At 35.0% G+C, this 19,248-nt stretch overlaps 2 protein-coding genes across 3 annotated transcripts in view; both read right to left on the bottom strand.

Annotated features, from left to right (window-relative positions):
* Positions 1 to 300: 300 nt before the first annotated feature.
* The window catches only part of LOC150104557 (alcohol dehydrogenase class-3-like), a 31,671-nt gene continuing 12,723 nt past the window's right edge, over positions 301 to 19,248 (bottom strand). For both annotated transcript variants that reach the window (XM_090395773.1, XM_090395774.1), the window contains exons 6-11: positions 18,424 to 18,553; positions 17,292 to 17,508; positions 15,203 to 15,333; positions 9,891 to 10,026; positions 7,318 to 7,456; positions 301 to 481 (exon numbers count right to left, since the gene is read on the bottom strand). In XM_090395773.1, coding sequence (XP_090251899.1) covers positions 454 to 481; positions 7,318 to 7,456; positions 9,891 to 10,026; positions 15,203 to 15,333; positions 17,292 to 17,508; positions 18,424 to 18,553 — 781 coding nt within the window. In that variant the 3' untranslated portion in view covers positions 301 to 453. The remainder of the gene's footprint in view (positions 482 to 7,317; positions 7,457 to 9,890; positions 10,027 to 15,202; positions 15,334 to 17,291; positions 17,509 to 18,423; positions 18,554 to 19,248) is intronic.
* LOC150104558 (uncharacterized) lies at positions 5,431 to 7,159 on the bottom strand. The gene is made up of 3 exons (XM_090395548.1): positions 7,071 to 7,159; positions 5,893 to 6,028; positions 5,431 to 5,646 (listed from the first exon to the last, which is right to left on the bottom strand). Exons 1-3 carry the CDS (start codon positions 7,157 to 7,159, stop codon positions 5,431 to 5,433), a joined length of 441 nt encoding a protein of 146 aa, XP_090251674.1.

Here is a 19,248-nt window from a genome sequence, read left to right as displayed (position 1 = left end):
AGAGAGAAAAACAAATCACGTTATACCAAAGATTGGCTAACTCGGAAACTGGATGTGGGGGGGGGGGAGGATATATACGAGGAATAAAAGGAAATTAGTTTTTAATTTTTTCACACAGGCATTCCATGTCAATACATGATTTCATATAACTCCTAATGCAGTGGAGTGTAGGTGAATTTTTTTAATGTATATCGTATGGAAATATTGCTGTTTGACAACTGCTACGAGAAGAGTTTTATTAATTTGATACCAGGAGAAAATTATACCATTTTGGCACTCGAGTATTTTGAATGAACAAAATAACACGAAACTGTTTATTGCAATTAGTTTTTATTGATTACAGTTTACTTTCATGAAACAAGTTTAATTCAGCAAGCCACATTAACAGATAGTTATTCTGTATTACTTCTTTGACATCTGACACAAATGACGCAGAACTAAATTGTGTATACCTTACTTAAAGAGAATCACGTTTCGAATTCTGAAAAAGTATATCAAGAAATAACAAACAAATAATAATGCTAAGTAACAATACAAAATAGCAGACTTAGTTATATCAAAAAAAAAAAAATCTAATCATACATATTAAATAATTACTAAAATAAGGAGCCAAAAGGCTTCAGTTCGGCGATGCAAAAATTACAGCAAATTGGATATTAGATCCAGCATTCGTAAGTTGACCAGAGAGCTAGCAGGAATACGTTCCTCTACATCCCCGAGTTGCCTTAGTGCGGACTGCTTCAAATACATAAGCGCTGCCCATGCGTCTATATATTCGCCTTTTATTAGTCCATTTTGATAAGGTTTCACTGGCCTGAAATAAAAGACGAATATATAGACGCATGGGCAGCGCTTATGTATTTGAAGCAGTCCGCACTAAGGCAACTCGGGGATGTAGAGGAACGTATTCCTGCTAGCTCTTTGGTCAACTTACGAAACTTTCATAGTTTCTGTATTCGACCTTGAAATAATGCTGGATCTAATATCCACTTTGCTTATATATATCATATATAATATTTTGGATAATTCTTGGAAAATCGCTGATAATTTATGGAGTAATTAAAATTATTCATAGATATACTGAAGTAGCTTACAACTGCGTTTTATATAAAGACCTCAGTCTGTAACTCAAGAAACTTAGGTATTAACAATTGTGATTACACGTCCTTTAACAAGAAAAGGGTCACTTCTGATAATCATCCAAGAACAAACTTCTAATAAATCCATGTCACTTTTCCAACACTTCGATATGTTTTGAAGCATCAGGCAGGTCGCCTCGGAACAGAAGCTGATAGTAATAATGCATTAAGAATTTTCCCAATCAGATGACTATAATGGATTAACACATACTTTACCAGACTGCACCTGGAGGAAAGCTGATGAATGTGGTATGCAGGTGGCACTATTGAGGTCATGCTGATGGCACGATGATGGATTCTTTCAGTATGGGCAATGTGTCCAGTCTCTCTTTTCTAACATCCGCAAAACCACCATACTCGTAACAGTGGAATCAAAAATGCCTCTCAAAAACTTACCAAAATGTAAAAAAAATGTTTCTTCAAAAATCTACCGAAATCCCACAATAAATCTCTTTCACATCCACTTCAACATTTGTGGCATTAAGCAAACTTAAATGATGTACGACAGATATTGAATACGAAGTATCTGTTTTGACTGAACTCCAAAGTTCAGCTCCAACAACATCCACGTTGGCTTTACAAATTCTTCTGTGTGATTCCTTCTGTCACAGGAATGCTATTTGTGCCTTTGTGGAGTCCATCTGATATTCCTTGACAGAGGAATATCAGATGAATATGGCAAATCTGGAATCTCCTCTTTTTTGACCTACAAAGGCTCTCTTTATCGCTTCATTAATTCATAAATCATTCTGGTCTCTTTCAACTAACTTCTGCATTCTAAAGCGTGTGGTCGACTTCAATGTATACCACTGTAATAATTAGATCCCTTTTGTACGAAGGTGAGCTGAAAAGTTCTGATAAACACCTAGAACAAAAATAGACCAATTTGTGCAACAAGGGAAAAACTTTTTTTTCTCAGAGGATTGCAAATGATGTAGCAGCATTGTATGTAACAAGTGTATAACACTTAATGGGGAATATGTAGAACAATGTGTAAGTTATATAATTTTACCTCAATTCTTTTATGGTGATTATCACAACTTTTCAGTACACCCTCGTAATTCTACTAACCAGAGTGGCTGAGAAGCTAAAAGTATTTGAAGAACGATGTGAGGCAAAATCACCCTTCTACCAATTATACCAACTAACTGCCATGCAATCCTCTGCATTTGCACAATAATTTAGATCTTTTCTTGAGTTAGTTACTCCTAGTAGATTGCTGGAGTCATTTATTCTTGATAACCGTAACCGTATTTTGTACAAGTTTCATCTCAAGTAGAATGTCTTGCTTTTCTTTCAGCTATTCTTAGCATAAAGTCCATGACAATTAGAACAATTTCAAGTGAGATGACTGCCATCGGTGACTTTTACTGCTTTCCAGGGTCAGATTACTGTTTGCACTCACCAGACCATAATATATTCTTGCTCCGATTAAATTACAGAATTGTCCAATGAAATGGGTAATTCTATAGTTCCCTTCATCCTGAAATGTATAACTGAAATGAAAGCCTTCATTTTTCCATGACATTCAAAATTCGATTATAACATTTTATAAAAGAAATAAAATATAATTCGATTTGAAAATCCCATTATAGACAATGTTTTTCAACAGTTCTGTCAAGGCAATCAAAGAAAATAGAAACAGTCGAGCGCCTAGAGATAATAAGTACAGCTTCATTCTTGGCCTACTCTATAACCTTCAACAGTTGTAGAACAATTAAAAATCTTTTTGTCTTCAAAAGAGCTGAATGCAGAAAACTGACCTTTACGAGCAGCTATTATGCCTCTTGTCCTCTGAGATGGCAGATAGGTATACGACTTCATCAATCTGAAGTTCTGCCTCCCTCTCTCTCTCTCTCTCACCAGTATAGTGCTACAGAAACCTGAACACAAAGCTGACCAGGCATCATTCTTCTTCTCCAACTTCTGCGTAAACAATCCAAACAAATCACCTCCAACCATACACTGACAGGTTCACCACATGTCTCTAGTGGCTCTTTTTCAGAAACGTTTCAAAATAATCTTAACCAACTTGCATAGGAAAAAGGATCTTGGTTCAAATAGTATCCTCTCCAAAAATTATATTTAAAATACTAATCCATGGAACCCTAGGGTTTCCATGACTACTAAATAATCAAAGTCTACGATTTTGCAGAAACTTGCTGCGCTCTCCTGAGCAAATAGGCATCGAAAGTTGCATTAGGTGTAGTTTCTGGTTTTAAAAAGAAATCTTCATTGAATGAGGAAGATACTAATTTTTATTAAATCAACAGTTATGTTACTCTGTTATGTATAATATGCACACAGGTATCTACAAATTATGCAAACCCTAATCACCACGGGAAAAAAATGCTCTATCCCCGAGACGAAGTATTTTCATGACATGTCCCAATAAGTCAAACTGAAGTTCCACAAAATGCTTGATATTGCTGTTGGACAATTTATTTGTTTATTATTAAATAAAAAGGCATTCCTCAGCTAACAAAATTTACTCACTACAGACTAGTGGGCGAGCGTATTTCTCAAGCACTGATTATGTATCATATGTTTTCTTTATTAAAATATTTTGCAGGTATAACGATTCATTGTCATAACTCCTTTCCAATAATTTTTTAAGGAAAGTTTCGTAGGGATTACACAATAAAGAAATCATAACAGGGTTTCCTCTACACCCAGTTATATTCAGCTGTCATCTATCCCGCAGCTAGTAAGCAACATCATATTTAACCTACTTCAAAATAAATATGTCTACCATCAAATATTTGGGCTACTGCTGTCACCTGAATGAGCTTTAAAGTAATGGAAAAGATCACTAAGGGTCAGCTTTATCATTTGGAGAAACATCAGCTAATTGGTGACTTCTAGTATGGATTCATCTTTCACCACAGGACATGCACCATTCCAAGATAAAGATCTCCTAACGATCATTCAGTGAAGTGATGACAACCAAGTGACCTTCGATGCTACAGAAAATCCTATCTTTTTACTCCAAAAAATCTTCGTTCACCATTGTTTACTTTTGATAACGCCGCAGCTCAACAGTCAAGACCAGATCTGTCTTCTGAAACTGGCATTTATGTTTGTATTTTCTTGGCATAATAGCTTCATATTTCAAGCTTCTTTAGTATCCTTTTTTCACTCAAGACATAATTTTCTCTTATCTAGCCCTAAACTCTACAAATCCTAAATGTCCCAATCTTTATTTGGGACATTTAGGATACTGCCTCCACATATGGGGTAGTGCACCAAAAACCTCTCAAAAATTCTTAATGTCGTCCAAAAGATGATTTGGAAAATCGATGATCTTCTTCTCAGACGCAACGAACTCACTGGCTTACAAACTGTTCCTTCTCTGAGCCTTTTTCAAATATTTACATGGGACTATTTCGGCATCACAATTCATTCCCAATGAATTAGTTTGTTTAGACTGCAGCTTCTGGTTCCTGAAATGTTAACAGATTGTTTTTCTCTCTTACCCTCTGCTCCCACCTAAACTCGCGTCTTCATAAGCATCAATTTATTATAGGTATGCGGGAGTGATAACAAAAAAAAAAAGGCTACTAGAACTTTGACAGTGGCTGCTGGGTGAGGAACCTGCAATGCTTGAATATCTGTTCAGCGATTATCTGTGCATTTCTTCAGCTTACACTTATCAAGAATCATGGCAGTGACTATGCCAATCCTGGAGCGAGTAACTGACAACTTATAATCAAAATCATTAGATAAGAAATTCGACATAACCGATTATGATTTTAAGTTTCATGTTATCGACAGCCACGTACTTTTCAACAGTAGCACTCAAAATAATAATAATAATAATAATAATAATGTAATATAATATACAGCCTGCTAAGCTTGAAGCAGTAAATATAATTCAGAATCTGTAACGAATTTGCAATTAGAGGAAAACTTCCAGAAACCTCATTGCACCTCCGTAGTGCAATTGGATGTTCTTTCCGTTCAGCTATCTGAGGGGTAGTCTTAGTCAATTTAATGCAAGTGAATTCCTAAGGACTCCCATTCCTCTGCATTTATCCTTTTCAATAGGATTGAGTTCCTCATGACATCTTGAAGGTACCTATGAAATTTTGTTTGGATGTTTTCACCACGTGTTCTGTCATACATATGGTCACACCTGTATGTCCAAATAGTAAACATAGTTATAATAATTATGATTGTTTGTACTCTGCTTAAATTTTTCTCTTTTATCCGAAATATTCGATTTTCATTCATTATTTGATTTTGTGGCATCCATTGTTTCACAAGACTTTAGAATTCTTCTGCTTTTTTTTCAAGAAATCATCATGTGGTAAAGTGTTTCTGGCTGTTCACAGAATTGACAGGTTGCAGGACCATCCAGCGGTATTCCTTTTGCTACAATCCACATTTTGGTTGGCAAGCATGCATGATGAACTTTAAAGAAAAAAGTTTTATAGAACGGACTTATTGGAAGACGAAATATATTGTTTAAGACTGAGCTCAGTTTGATCTCCCCTCTTTTTTTGTTCTCGATGTTGAGGTATTGGGAAAATGGTTCTAGTTAGCTTTGCATATATTGCTCTTGATCTAGTATGTAGTAGCTTCTCAGTGCCGTAATTCTCTTCTATAAACCGGTATCTTTCAGCCATTTCAGTGAACATTCTGGGTGGTCTTTTTTTGATCGACGGCAGAGAGAGAGCTGATTACTTTGTTAGGAAGACACTTATAGAAAAGCAATTGCGTATCCGTGGTATGATTTATTATGTGCTTTTACTGCAGTTATGGCTCTGATTATCAAGATCTTTAGGTGTATATTAACTTGGCCGAGATCTCTAGTTTCTATTTCGTGGAAGAGTGTTGTACGGCGCATTGGTTCATATTGTGAACTCCATATGTATGTTGCAAAGAGCCTATGAATTTTATCCGTCCACGGTCCGTGGTATGGAATGTTATGTATTTTGTACCACAGTCTGGAGCCTAAGTATATATTGCAAATCCTAGCTTTGCCTCTCACGGAAAGGTGTATTTCGCATATTATTATTATTTTTTAAATATGGCTTCATACAACTCTTTTCATTGATCTACATATGTGCCTACACCTTCAGTCTTTATTCCTAATACTGGCAAGTAGTTTTTTCTCAACATTGCATCCGGTATTCTTGGTTCCTTTTCCCACACGCCGACCACCAAACAGCAAGATTTCGCCACGTTCACCCTGAAAGCGGAGTCCTTTGCGAATGAGTCCAATGTTTTTATTGTTTTTCCATGAATTTTTCATTTTTTGGCGTGCGTGCGTGCGTGCGTGCGTGTGTGTGTGTGTGTGTGTGTGTTATGTCGTTGGCATAAGCTAGCAATTTTGCTTCGTTTTCTCCATGAATATTTGTTCCTTGAATTTGTTTATTTGTGTTTGTTGCTCTAATTAGCGGTTCAAGTGGTTTAGTGCATCTGAAATTTCACCGAGACTGTCCGAAATGAAGGAAGATAGCGGGAAAAGAGGGACCGCATAATTCAATAGCTGTTTATCCATTTTAAAAATACGATTTAATACAAATGCGTTGCTTTATAACCGTAGATGTAGTAAAACATCTCCATGAAATGAAATACATTTATCTCTGTTAGCTCATAACAGCGAAATGAAACTCAGTCTTTTTTTTTTTTTTAATTAATTTTTTTTATGTAATATCCGACTTTTTCCCTTATCCCCCCCCCCCAAGTTATCGATTTTTCTCTTTGTTTCTTAATTATGGAAATCAGTGTATTTTTTGTTTTACTTATTTGTAGTTGTGAATAAGATCGTTGACCGTAAAATGTATTATTCCGATTCGAGTTCGCATGTTTTTGCTCAAATTGTTCAACCGTTTCCTTAAATGAGCTTACTACTTTCAATTATGCATAATAATATAAACAAAAAATATATAAAATGAGAATTAAATAACTGCAGATATGCAATACCATTTTATATACATTTTCCTTAATTTAAGGTACTCCTTTTCATGTGTGGCGCTGCTTAACAAATGTTTCTTAAATTGATAAAAATTCATAATGGTTATTCTTTAGTGCATTTTACAGAGAAAAAAACGGTGAATTTTAAATAATCCATCAGTATAAATATTACATTTCTAAGCAAATTAAGCATATTATTTCAGGTTGATATTAAACAAAAAAAAAAAAAAAAGTAAATTCAAAATTCGATAATTACGCTTTTCCTTGTTCCAACAAATGTATGGCTTCATTGATACTTTCCAGAGGGAAAGTGCGAGTAATCAAATCGTCCGTCATCAGTTTCCCTTCAACGTACAAGTCCACTAGATGGGGTAGCTCAAAACGAACCTTATAATCTAATAAAATAAATAAATAAAAATTTTCTTAATAGTAATTCGAAAAATAACACCTAATTCTAGAAAAGCTGGATTAATTTTATGACCCGTATATAAATTAAACACGCCAGATATTCAAATTCACAGACACTGCAGCTTTATTTTCAAAAATATTCGTTATCGTAATTTCTCATTTAAATTTTTAAAAATATTGAGCTTCGTTTCAGAATTTAATGCCTTAAAATAATTAGGAGCTTGTAAATTTTGAATAATTTATCGATCTAAAGAATAAATAAGTGGAGTTGTTTCTTCTCAATCTGTATTTTTTTTCTTCTCTGAATTTCGAAACAAAGAAAGCAAACACTAGCATTCAGAATACTTTTTTCGTTTTTTAAAATTTTTATTTAAATTTATTTTTTTATGAGCATATTTTTGAAATCCACAACTTTTTCTTTAAGATATTCAGGCTGCTTCTGTAAATAGAGTAAGACAATGACCACATGCAGTAGTTTCAATTTTGCCGGCCTGGTTGACCGAGTGGTTAGCGTGCTCACTCTCCAACCAACAAGCTTCGGGTTCAATCTCGCTGTGGGCACGGATGTTTAGAATTGTCTTTAAGTGAAAGATGAATGTCATCTTCCGGTGTGCGACCACCGCCAGGTTATTGGAGGTCTGAAGTGGCTTGAAAAAGTTCCATGTTTGGTATCGGGACTATGTAAAATACATTAAATATACAATACATAAATATACGAAATAAATAAATAAATATATATGTTCATCTTGTTTTGACTGACTGAAACCGAGAAAATAGATAAGTGAATTTAATGGAACACACAACATGTTTCGTCAAAACGACTTCTTCAGGTGTGGTAACACTTAAAGCAAATTTTAAAAAAATATTATAATGCCACAATGTTTTTATGTTTTTTTTTTTTGTTTTTTTTTTAATTTGCTTTAAGTGTTACCACACCTGAAGAAGTCGTTTTGACGAAACATGCTGTATGTTCCATTAAATTAACTTATTTTCTCAGTTTCAGTCAGTCAAAAAAATATGAACATATGTAATCACCGAGTCAATGTAACTAATGATTATATATATGCATATATATACACCAGTTGGATCCACTCCCTGACGCCTACGACGCCCCACCCCCAAGAGTTCCGGACTGGTTGGCCGGTTCTCCTTGAATTCTGACTCGAATTTTGAAGAATCGACACTCAGGGTAGCCCCTGAGTTTCAAAACGTTTCAAATAACTTGACAAAAAACGTGACACAAAAAGGCTTATAATTTTATATTATAGGGTAGATAAAATAAGCTAACGCCTTTTTTATTCCCGTATAGGGAGTAGGCGAGGCCGTTTTAGCCCTATCTAACTTTTGGAGACCTTCTTTTTAGCTCTATCTGATTTTTGGAAGTGAAGAGAGGTGGCTCAACAAGTGCCGCCATCTCGTGGTCCCTAACACAATATATTTAATGTCTGAAATAATATGGGTTCTACGGTCGAATTTCTTGAGTTTACGGGACGAAAAACCCGCTTGTCCGTGCCAGGGATCGACTAACTCGGGAACCGGTCGAAAAAAAAAAAGGCTTAGAAAAATTTCCTCTAGTCGCCGACTAGATTCGAAAGCAAGTCTTCCCTCGTTCAGTCAAGCACTGTGGTGTGCAAACGCCACATCCACTGAGCTACAGAGCCTCTTATATATATATATATATATATATTAAGGGAGCTACTCCCCCCACGGCACCTACGGCGCCCAATCCCCCTGTTCCGGACTGGTAGGCCGGTTCTCCTTGAATTTGCCCACACCCAAACGGGTGTGGGCAAATATGGCACTCCATTTTTGAAGAAACGAATTTCTTGCATGGATTCCAATTGTAACAAAAAGTAGGGCTTAGATTATTATATGCGTTCGTTCTTTGAAATGTATTGTTTTTGATATCAAGCGTACTGAATCATAATATAATATCCCTAATGCCTGAAACCAATGGCAAGTGCTACAAAAAAAAAGGCAAATTTATAAAGGGCAATATTAAAAGGCATTTGCCTTTTAATATTGTTAAATTATTGTAATATTTTATATTTAATGTAATATTTAATATTGTAATATTTTAATGTATTCATAATACATTAAAAGGCATTGTAGACACTTATGGAAATTTTTGTTGAAAAATAAACTGGTTAAATTTCTGAATTCCTCTCAGAGAACAATATGTTTAAATTTCTGAGCTCTTTAATTTGATGTAATTTTTTGGGAAAAAAACTATCTAGGATTAGTCTGTGGTAAACAACATGAAAAGGAAAGTATTAAGAATGAACATCTGCTTTTGAAATTGAAGTGGAACTTTTTGCAGAGAAGAGAGAACTTGATTACCTTATAAAAAAAAGGTATGCGTAACGTTATTATTCATTTTAATTAGGAAGGAACTAAATCATAATTCATATTAATACTTACCACCTAGAACTGTTCCCTTTAGTTTTTTTCCCATCAACAGATCAAAAACATCTACAGATACTTCGTCACCTTTAGGGGGCATGCCAACAGCTATACAATGGCCAAGATGCGGATGCAAGGCCGAAAAACCAGATTTCTGAAGAAAAATTAACGCAGTTGTTAGAAAAAAGAATATTGAAACAGACCTTTAAATCAGAAATATAACGTTAGGATAATGTTTAAAACCAGCATATTACAACTCAACTATTTCCGAGTACAAGTTCAAAACATCTATTTCCAGTAATTGACAAAATAATAATGCGTTAACTTTTCCCAATATGATCATGGGGTATTTGAATCTTTAACTGTTTACTATGGAAAGCCGGAGTATTTAAACCAGTGAATTTCAAAAAAAGCACTAAGTGCGAAAAATGTCAGTATATAAAAATGTACTGTAGGTTCTCGATCCATGTTGAAAGTCGGGAATGCTGGAAATTATCCTGTGATAAACTATCAATATCAAAAACGTCGGTTACCCAAACTTGATGAAATAAACTGAGATTTCACCATTTTAGAAATGCAAAAGTATACAAAGTTTTTTAACGTCAAATTCGTCCACAACGAACTCTGAAAGCTATTTCGAATTTTATAATCTGAGACTGTTATTGTGAAACTTTTATGAGACACTTAAATCTGTTCATCTTGAAATATATGCATAGAGAGAGAGATCACATATCAAAATGACAGAATTTCCAGCCACTTAACCCCTTTCCCTCTGCCTAATACCAACAAAAGCAGCAGAATAGATTACTTGCTTTTTCACTTCTTGTACAATACCTTGCTGTATTTGTATACAGTGGAACAAATAGTCATCTTTAAATATTTGCTATGGACAACTTTACTGTTGTTGTCTTGTCCTTTGAAGAATCTTATATGTTTCCGTGTGCTCCTTGTACTGCTTTGGCTATGTCGATGCTTTTGTTTGTATAGAGCTGTTGTTCAGGATTAGGATATATTTCTTGCAAGGCTGCTGTAATTGCTGGACAGGTAAAGATGTGAGTGAGTGTCAATTCGGTATTGGAGCAGTTGTTGCAGTTTCTATATGTTCTCGTATCATCTGTACTGATCTTCAATTCCTCTATAATGTTCTGTTCGTAGTCTTGCTATCGTGATGGAGGTCTTTCTGTCAGCACTGATTTCGGGAATTTGATGTTGTATCACTGATTTCAGTGGAATTAGTTTAACTTTTGCTAGTGACTGGCATCAGCAAGAGTTGTCATGTGAGTTTCTTTGTTGAGTTCTCTGGCCTCTTTTGCTAATTTATCAGTTGCTTCATTGTAATCAATGCCTACATGAGTAGGAATCCATCGTAAAATGCAATATTTTCCTAAACACTTTAGTTGATTTAAGAGTTTATGGATGTCTTGTGAGAGCTTGGTATTGCCATTTTTGATTGCCTCCATAGCTGATCTTGAGTCACTGTAAATTATAATTCCTTCAGATTGTTGAGATAATGATAATTTTAAATACGCTTCAAGTGCTTTATTTATTGCGTAGAGTTCGCCGGTAAAATTGGAAGCGATTCTTCCACATTCAACTTTTATTGAAAATTTTTCACCTTTCGGGAGTAGAAGGAGAACACCAGCGCCTCCATTAATCATATTGGTGTCTGATGATCTATCGTCAGACAAATAATAAAATAACAAATAACCTGTTTGGAGGATGAAAGAAGGTTGATAGTATTTAGACCTTTTTTTTTTTTTTTGAGCATTTCTTTTGGTTCTTTTTTTGTAGAGTTTGGTAAGGATTAGATTTATGGAGGTATTTGAAGGTAAAGGACTGGAAAATATAGGTTTTTTGTTTATGTGGGCATTTAGCTGATCAAGACCTATTTCTTTTCTGATAGTGTCATCTTAATTGTAAAGTTGATGATCTGTGAAGTTTTTAGAGAGATACGATCGCTTTAGTAGCTTCCGATATTATTTACGAATTTTATGGTGGCAAATTTTCGTCTGTCCTCCAGCAGGTCAAGCCCACATTCCTGTTAGGCTCTGATATTGTTAGTGGATGAGACTGCACTAATGATAATCTTGGATGCTTTTGCTTGTATTTTGTCTAATGTTTCTTTTCCGATGAGGCCGAAGGTGACCAGATAGGTGCTGCATATTCCATTATTGACCTTATTAGTGTAGTGTAAATAGTTTTGAGGATTTTTGGCTTTGCGCCCCAATTTGTTCCACAAAGCCTTTTCAGTATATTTAATTTTTTTAGAGCTCTGTTGGAAGTGTTAGAGATGTAATGTGCAAAACGTAATTCCTGATCAAGCGTAACACCAAGGTATTTTGGATTTGTGACTTTTTCAATTAGCTTATTGTTGATCATGACTTTGGGACTGTAGGAATGTCTATTTTTCCTGTCTGTACTAAAGGTGCTTAGTTTTGTTTTGTCTGGGTTGATTTTGAGTTTAAGTTCATCTGACCATTTTTCTAATCCTCTCATGGATTTGTTTAGAATCTCCTCTGATTCTTTGATTTTAGCACTAGTGTGCCAGATGGCTATATCATCTGCATAGCAAGCTACTTTTGTGTTTTCTGTAAGGTAGGGATGAATGTCATTGACATATAGAAGGAATAGTAAGGGACTGAGTACTGAGCCCTGGGGAATACCAGCCCAGGTTCTCGGCTCTTTTGATATTGCTGCATTGATTCTGACTTTGATCTTTCTTCCTCTAATGAAATCAGCAATCCAGATTAAAGCGTTACTGTTTGTATTAATTTTTTGATCCAAACACGATCGAAAGCAGCAGTCATATCAAGGAATATGGCAGTTGTCTTTTTTGTTGTTTTTTCCTGAAATGAGTCTATTATTGTTTGGCAGAAGTGGAATAATTGATCTGTTGTCGAATGACGAGTTCTATAGGCAGTTTGGTAGTAGTTGATTTTCTTATTTTCTGTCAGCCAGTGCATAAGCCTGGAGTGTATGATTCTTTCAGTAATTTTACAAAGTATGCTAATTAATGCGATAGGTCTATAACTTTGACATTCTGCAGCATTTCTGTCAGGTTTCAGGATGGGTACAATAACTGATTTTTTCCATTCTTTTGGAATTTTGCCTGTTCGCCAAGAGGTATTGAGAATGTACAGAAGTTGTTCTTTGGCATTTTTGCCAAGGTATTTGACCATATGACCAAAGATAAGATCATTACCAGGAGATTTACTAGGTGCAGTTTTCTCGATTGATGAATTTAGTTCACTTAGTGTAAATTTTTCGGAGAAGATGTCATTAGTTTGGTATGCTCTTGCTTGTTTTAGTATGTTTCTTGTGAGTTTATTGAGGGTCTTGTCCTCTCTGTTATACTGAAGTTTGGAGTTGTTTGAATAGGTTTTTGCCCGTGTGTTTGCAATTTCTTGATCTGTAATAGCTTGTTTCCCAGCATTTATGATGAAATTTGTTTTCTGTTGGTTCTCTTTTTTTTTGATATTGTTGTCTAGGATTCTAATAATGTTCCAGTGTTGGCTGTCTTTTCTTTGCAGGTTACTGCAAAGCTCCGCCCATTTCTCTTGTTTGCACTTCCAAATTTCCTGCCTTATTTTGTGTGTTATGTCCATTAATTTCTTTCTGTATTCATCAGTTTTATTAATTCTAAATTGTTCGTTGATATTGTCTCTTTCTGTAATCATTGAATCAATATTGTGATCTTTCCAGTATGGTATCCAGGTATTTTTCCGCTAGTCTCTTGGTATTGTTGCTTTGGCAGCTTTACTGATGTGTGAAGTAAGGATTTGTAATTTTCTGTCGAGGTTTCCAGAGACAGGTTCACCTTGACAGAGGCTCTCAAAGGTTTGAGCAAACCTTGTCCAGCGGCTTTTCTGAAGTTCCATGTCCTTTTGATTTGCTGCTGTTCTTGATCAATCTTGAAGTTTAGTGGGGTCTGTGGTCATTGATAGCATTTCCCAAAATTTTCCATTGTGCACTTGATGCAATGCTATAATTAACAGCTGTGATGTCAATAGCAGATTTAGTTCCCGTAGTTTTAGAGAGATAGGTACTCTGTCCATTGTTAATTGTTGTGAGTTCCAAATCTGTAAAGAGGTCTTCCAATTGTTGACCTTCATGGTCTAAATCGGGAAAGCCCCACGTTGGGCTTTTTGCATTTAGGTCACCAAGTATAATGGTTGCATCAGTTGGAGATTCGCTTAGCTTTTCAATGATGTCTGTATCAATATTTGTATTATCAGGATGGTAGACGTTTGTGATTGAAATAAAATGGTTTGGCAGATGTATTTCAACAGCTTGAGCTTCCGTCGAACAGTTATTATTTAAATATTGATTTAGGGGGATTTCTTTGAATTTGATTTCTGGGGTCTTCAAAAGGAGAGCAAGCCTGCCACCTGCTGTTTCCTCTCTATCCTTCCTAAGAACTGTGTATCCTTTGATGCTGAAATTCAGATTTTTGTTTAGTTTTGTTTCTTGTAGACAAGCTATATGGATATTGTTTTTGTAAAGCGTGTATTTAAGTTCATCCATTTTTCTCTGAGTACCGTTGATATTGAGTTGCAAAATGTTAATATGAGTCCTCGTAGCATATTTGTTTAATGATAACTTTACTGTTATCATTAGACATAGCTGAAAACGGCGAAAGTTATGCAATGGAAAAATTACAGCATGTCATTTGTTTCTATGAGTTGAAACATATTACATGGGACAAAGTTTTTCACGCAGGTTTAAGATTAGAGCGTGAAGTCTAATTTCTAGACAAATTCATTACACTTATGGGGAAAAAAATGGATGATACAATCACAGTAATCCACATAATAGGTATGCTGATCCATAAACAAAGCTTAATAGGATACGTAGTCAAGCACTGAATGTATATTCTTGTTGGAATTGCTAAAAGTGAAAAATATCAAATATTGCATAAATGCCATGTGTAAGCTTCTTTGCATATAAACTGCAGAATATATCCCCCCCCGTTTTTTTTTTTTTTGAAGTACTTGATATTTCGATAAAGCCATAATCTCGAATGACAAGAATAATTATTCAGAACGAACTTGCTGGAACGCATGGTTGGTGGGATGTTTGATTTGTTGCCTCTGTTCACCATTTGATTTTCTAAAATATTTTCAGACTTGCAAATAAACGAAAAACTTTCGGCAACAGTAGCACAGGATTTTACAGATAACGATTACGAACAACGAAACTTAAAAATATGATGTTTCCGTTTGACGTACAGTATCTTTTTAGTAAAAATTACATCTTAAAATGTGAACAAGAAGTTGAATGTAGTTCTTTTAAATGGTACAGCATACTGTTGCTACTTCACATGCACTTACCATAACTTTAGCGTTTCCTACACACACAATGGAGTAATCTACGCCTCCACCTGACATTTCTCTCAGAACTTCATCGATAGGTTTCTGGCTGTCATTTGGATTCACGAATTCGGTACATCCAAGCTTCATCGCTAGAAAAGAGCAAAGGTGCACTGAAAATAAACTAATAAATATTAAGCATGGCTCATTAGAAAAAATCAACTGCGTGATGTTTTTATGTTAGTACATAAATTTCATTTCATAAGATTTGATTTGTAGAATAGAAAACAAAAGAGGAAAAAATTGCATCATAAATATACATTGAAAAACAGTTTGCAACTTGTCGATCCAGTTCAAAATTAATGGAAAGTTAGCAAGTTATTAATTTATAGTGGAATTCCAAGAAAGCAACTTTAAGTTGTATCCACTAAATCTTGGTGATGTTTAATTTTTCTCTCTTCGTAAATAAAAAACTGGACCATACTTTTTTCTTTGCATATTATATGGATTCTAATGAATAATTCCCTCATACTGTCAATTTCAAATTATGTTAAAATATCCATTTCGAATTATGTTTCAAAATATCCATTTTGGGTCTTTGACAAAGCTATTATAATTGTATCTTCCATACATCTCCACCTGTTTGTTGATGACTCAAAACTGGGAAGGGTGATAGTCAATTCCAATGATGTAGTTTTCTTGCAGGATAACTTAAATAGGTTAGCGGTATGGGCTAAGATAAATGACTGTCAGTTTAACGTGACTAAGTGTAATACACTTCCGGATGATGAGATCAATGTTGTGTACTATATTAATGGAACTGACCTGCAAGAAGTTGACGAGGCTAGGGACTTGGGGGTTATTGTGGACAGAGAACTTAAGTTTAGACATATTGCAAAGGCTACCAAAACATCATATCAAATTACATGGTTGTTGAAGAATACACTGACAAGTAGGAATAGGAAAGGTAATGGACCACATCTGGAATTTTTCGCATATATCTGGTCATCTGAATTTCTTGGTGATGAGCAAATGGTTGAGAGGATCCAGAGGCGCGTTACAAAGATTGTTGCAGGCCTGTGGAATGTTTCTTATGAAGAAAGATTGAAGGTATGTGGACTCCAAAACTAGCTCATAGACATATGAGAAGAGATATGATAGAAACACTTAAGTTATTGAAGAGGTTTTATATGCTTGACTTTTTTCTAAACAGTGTAGGAAGGGAGAGAACGATGGGTCAGCCCTAGAGATTGTGCAAGAGTATGGTTAACAAGGGTGTTAGGACTAGATTTTTTGCTTGGAGGGTGATGCATGTGTGGAATGCGTTGCCAGAGGTGGTTGTCTGTTATTGAATTTAAGAAGTGTGATAGGTATCGTGTTAATAATGCGAGTGTGTCAATGTAGGATCTATCGCGATGAGTCTTCTGACCCCATGGAGACACCGTTATAATAACCTCCAAATATATCACGTGACATAAGAATGAGAGGGAAACGAAAATGTCAATTATACTTCGAATATTTTGTCTCTAATGTTCAGCGGTACTTCAGGAAATGCAAATTAATCTTCGAGTCCTTGACGGCTTCGATTCCAGACAAATATCGCGCTGTCTTCGCTGTGGAAGCAATGAATATTCAAAAGGAATATTTTGAATCTTCTTGAATATAAGAGTCGATTAACACCCTGGTCATTCATCTGTTATTATTTACATTTTCCGAAGTTATTCGATCCAGGTTTCAAACAAGTAATTTTTATTATTCTTCATGCAATGCATCAAGAAGAGTATCAACATTTTGAGTCATCCAATGATTTAAAAATATTTAAGCTTTTAAACATGCAACTTTTCATAACATAACTCTTTCGGAGAAACACAAATGCCGACTTTCTTTTTTGATGAGTCTTCAAGTTGCTCACTCGACAACATGGCCAAAAGTAATACGCAACGGTATAGCGTCGGAATGTAATTTTTCCCCGCTTGTTCGAATTACTAAGATAAAAAGGCGAAATCGGAAAGCTTGTATTCAAACATGCAATATTAGTTTAACAATTTGTGTCACTGGTCGAAAACTATATCGAATATCTTTTATTCTTGAAATACATATATATACAAACCTAATTCACGTTTATCAGGGTTGGTATCTACACCTATGATCCGTTTAGCTCCTTTTGCTTTACATCCAATAACCGCACATAATCCGATTCCTCCTAATCCAAAAACTGCACATGTGGATCCTGAGTGTACTTTAGCACAATTAACAGCAGCACCATAGCCAGTCGGGACACAGCATCCAAACACACATATCTTCTCTAATGGAGCCTTCTTGTTAATCTGTAAGATTATTTTTACGTAGGTTATATAACACGTTTACAATATTTTGCCAGTAAAATTAACCACATTATAACGTAAAAAAAGAAAAAAGAGTTGGATATTTCTTTATAACAGGCTAGAATTTATTTCTTTAAAGTAAATTTTGGCTTGTAGTATACCCCAAATACAGTGCGTTCTATGGTCAATATTTTGAGTTGGGAGATTAAGAATACGAGTTTCAGGGAGTGGAATCCTACTTGCTTGTGTCTGAAAGGTCCGGAAAGAAATTCCTCTGGTCGGCGAATAGAATTGAACCTTATGTCATGGACCTTTAGGAATTTTGAAAAACGTGTCGACGCATCTAAGCAGCGAAGGGAATCAAACAGAATTCATTCCTACTATAGAGACGATGTCTGCTTTATAGCTGTTAATTTTTACATGTTCATCTGAAGCCTTACATATCGGACTGGTTTTGAAGCTAACGTCCATATGAAGCAACCTGTAAATCTATTCTATTTATTATATTCAATAGATTTTTTACACATATTTGGACAATCTTCTTTCGCATATATTTCTTAAAAATTATAGCTTAAAATATTCAAGAAAGAATATATTATGTTAATATGTTCATTATTTTTTCTGAAGCTGTACGTCAGACAATCGTTTGGATTTCTAATTTGCTTTTAGTCAGCCTTTTCTCCCTAGTGTCCCTTTTCATACTTGGACTCTTTACATTAACAAAGGAAATAAGAAAGAAGTGGAATTTTAAAAAATACGAGCATCACCATTTTCACTCATTGCACCCCCCCCCCTTTCGAACTCAAAATATAGTAGACATCAAAATATCGACACACATCTTTCACACAAGTAGAAGTTATTTAGTGGCAACAAACAGAAATTTAAGTTATTGTATGAAATTCTAGTAATGTTCCTTACCTTAGTAACGGACATTTCGTGAGTAACCGTGTACTCAGAGAAAGTACCAACCGAGATCATTTGGCGAATCGCTTTTCCCTTGCAAGTTATTCGCGAAGTACCATCTATTTGCAGTCCTGCCCACGCAACCCTGAAAAATTAAAAACCCAAGTAATGAGAACAAGCATCGGTTTTCTATAAAAGGCAACGATAGTTTTCAAGTACCACAATGGGATGTTTGTGTTTCAAGAAAAAAAAAAATTAATTAAACTGTAGATGAACAAAGAAGTTTGAGTTATTTTTTCAAAGTTAATATTTGGATAAAAAATGTGATCGAGTTACTGTGGATGATTTATATGCTCAAAGATCTGCAAAGTAAGACGGAGATACAGTAATCGTCACATACAGTTTAATAATAATAATAATAAAATGGCTAATACAAATTAATTGATTGGAGCATGTTTACTGACGAGTGTAAAGTAGAAATAAATGCTATTCGAGCAACCAGCAAGATATGCTTAGTATTCGGAGAAGATACCAAAATAAATTGTTGATAATCTGTGTGTCACGCACGACCGACCGACCACCCTTAACAGAAGCTAATTTCCTTTGAACTTGATTCTCGAGAAAGTTGGTAATTACTTGCAGAATAATAGGATAAGGATGATGAAACTATCCGTTTGTAATTAATCTGTTTATGCGAAAAATTAGTTTCGCATAAACTTAACAGCCAACCAAAAATTTCAGAAATAAGTTTTCACGTCACAGTAATAAGCCAGTTTTCGAATGGTGTTTTACACGTGAAAAAACAGTTATGCACAAAAAGAGATCATCGAAGCCTACAAA

This window comes from Typopeltis vanoorti, chromosome 7 (assembly GCF_054136105.1).
Source record: "Typopeltis vanoorti isolate ZY-2024b chromosome 7, IOZ_Tvanoo_1.0, whole genome shotgun sequence".
Lineage (NCBI taxonomy): Eukaryota > Metazoa > Arthropoda > Arachnida > Uropygi > Thelyphonidae > Typopeltis > Typopeltis vanoorti.
The sequence above is the reverse complement of the archived record's forward strand: the minus strand, read 5'-3'. Positions and strand labels throughout refer to the sequence as shown.

Bases quoted from the DNA above. Each gene is read 5' to 3' on its own strand.
- LOC150104558 (XM_090395548.1), bottom strand. From the start codon at position 7,159: ATGAATTTTTATCAATTTAAGAAACATTTGTTAAGCAGCGCCACACAT. The intron at 6,029-7,070 runs GTATTGCATATC...TAAAATTCATAG, and splicing joins AGGAAAATGTATATAAAATG to GCTCTTTGCAACATACATAT. The intron at 5,647-5,892 runs GTAAAAGCACAT...CTCAACATCGAG, and splicing joins TAATCAGAGCCATAACTGCA to AACAAAAAAAGAGGGGAGAT.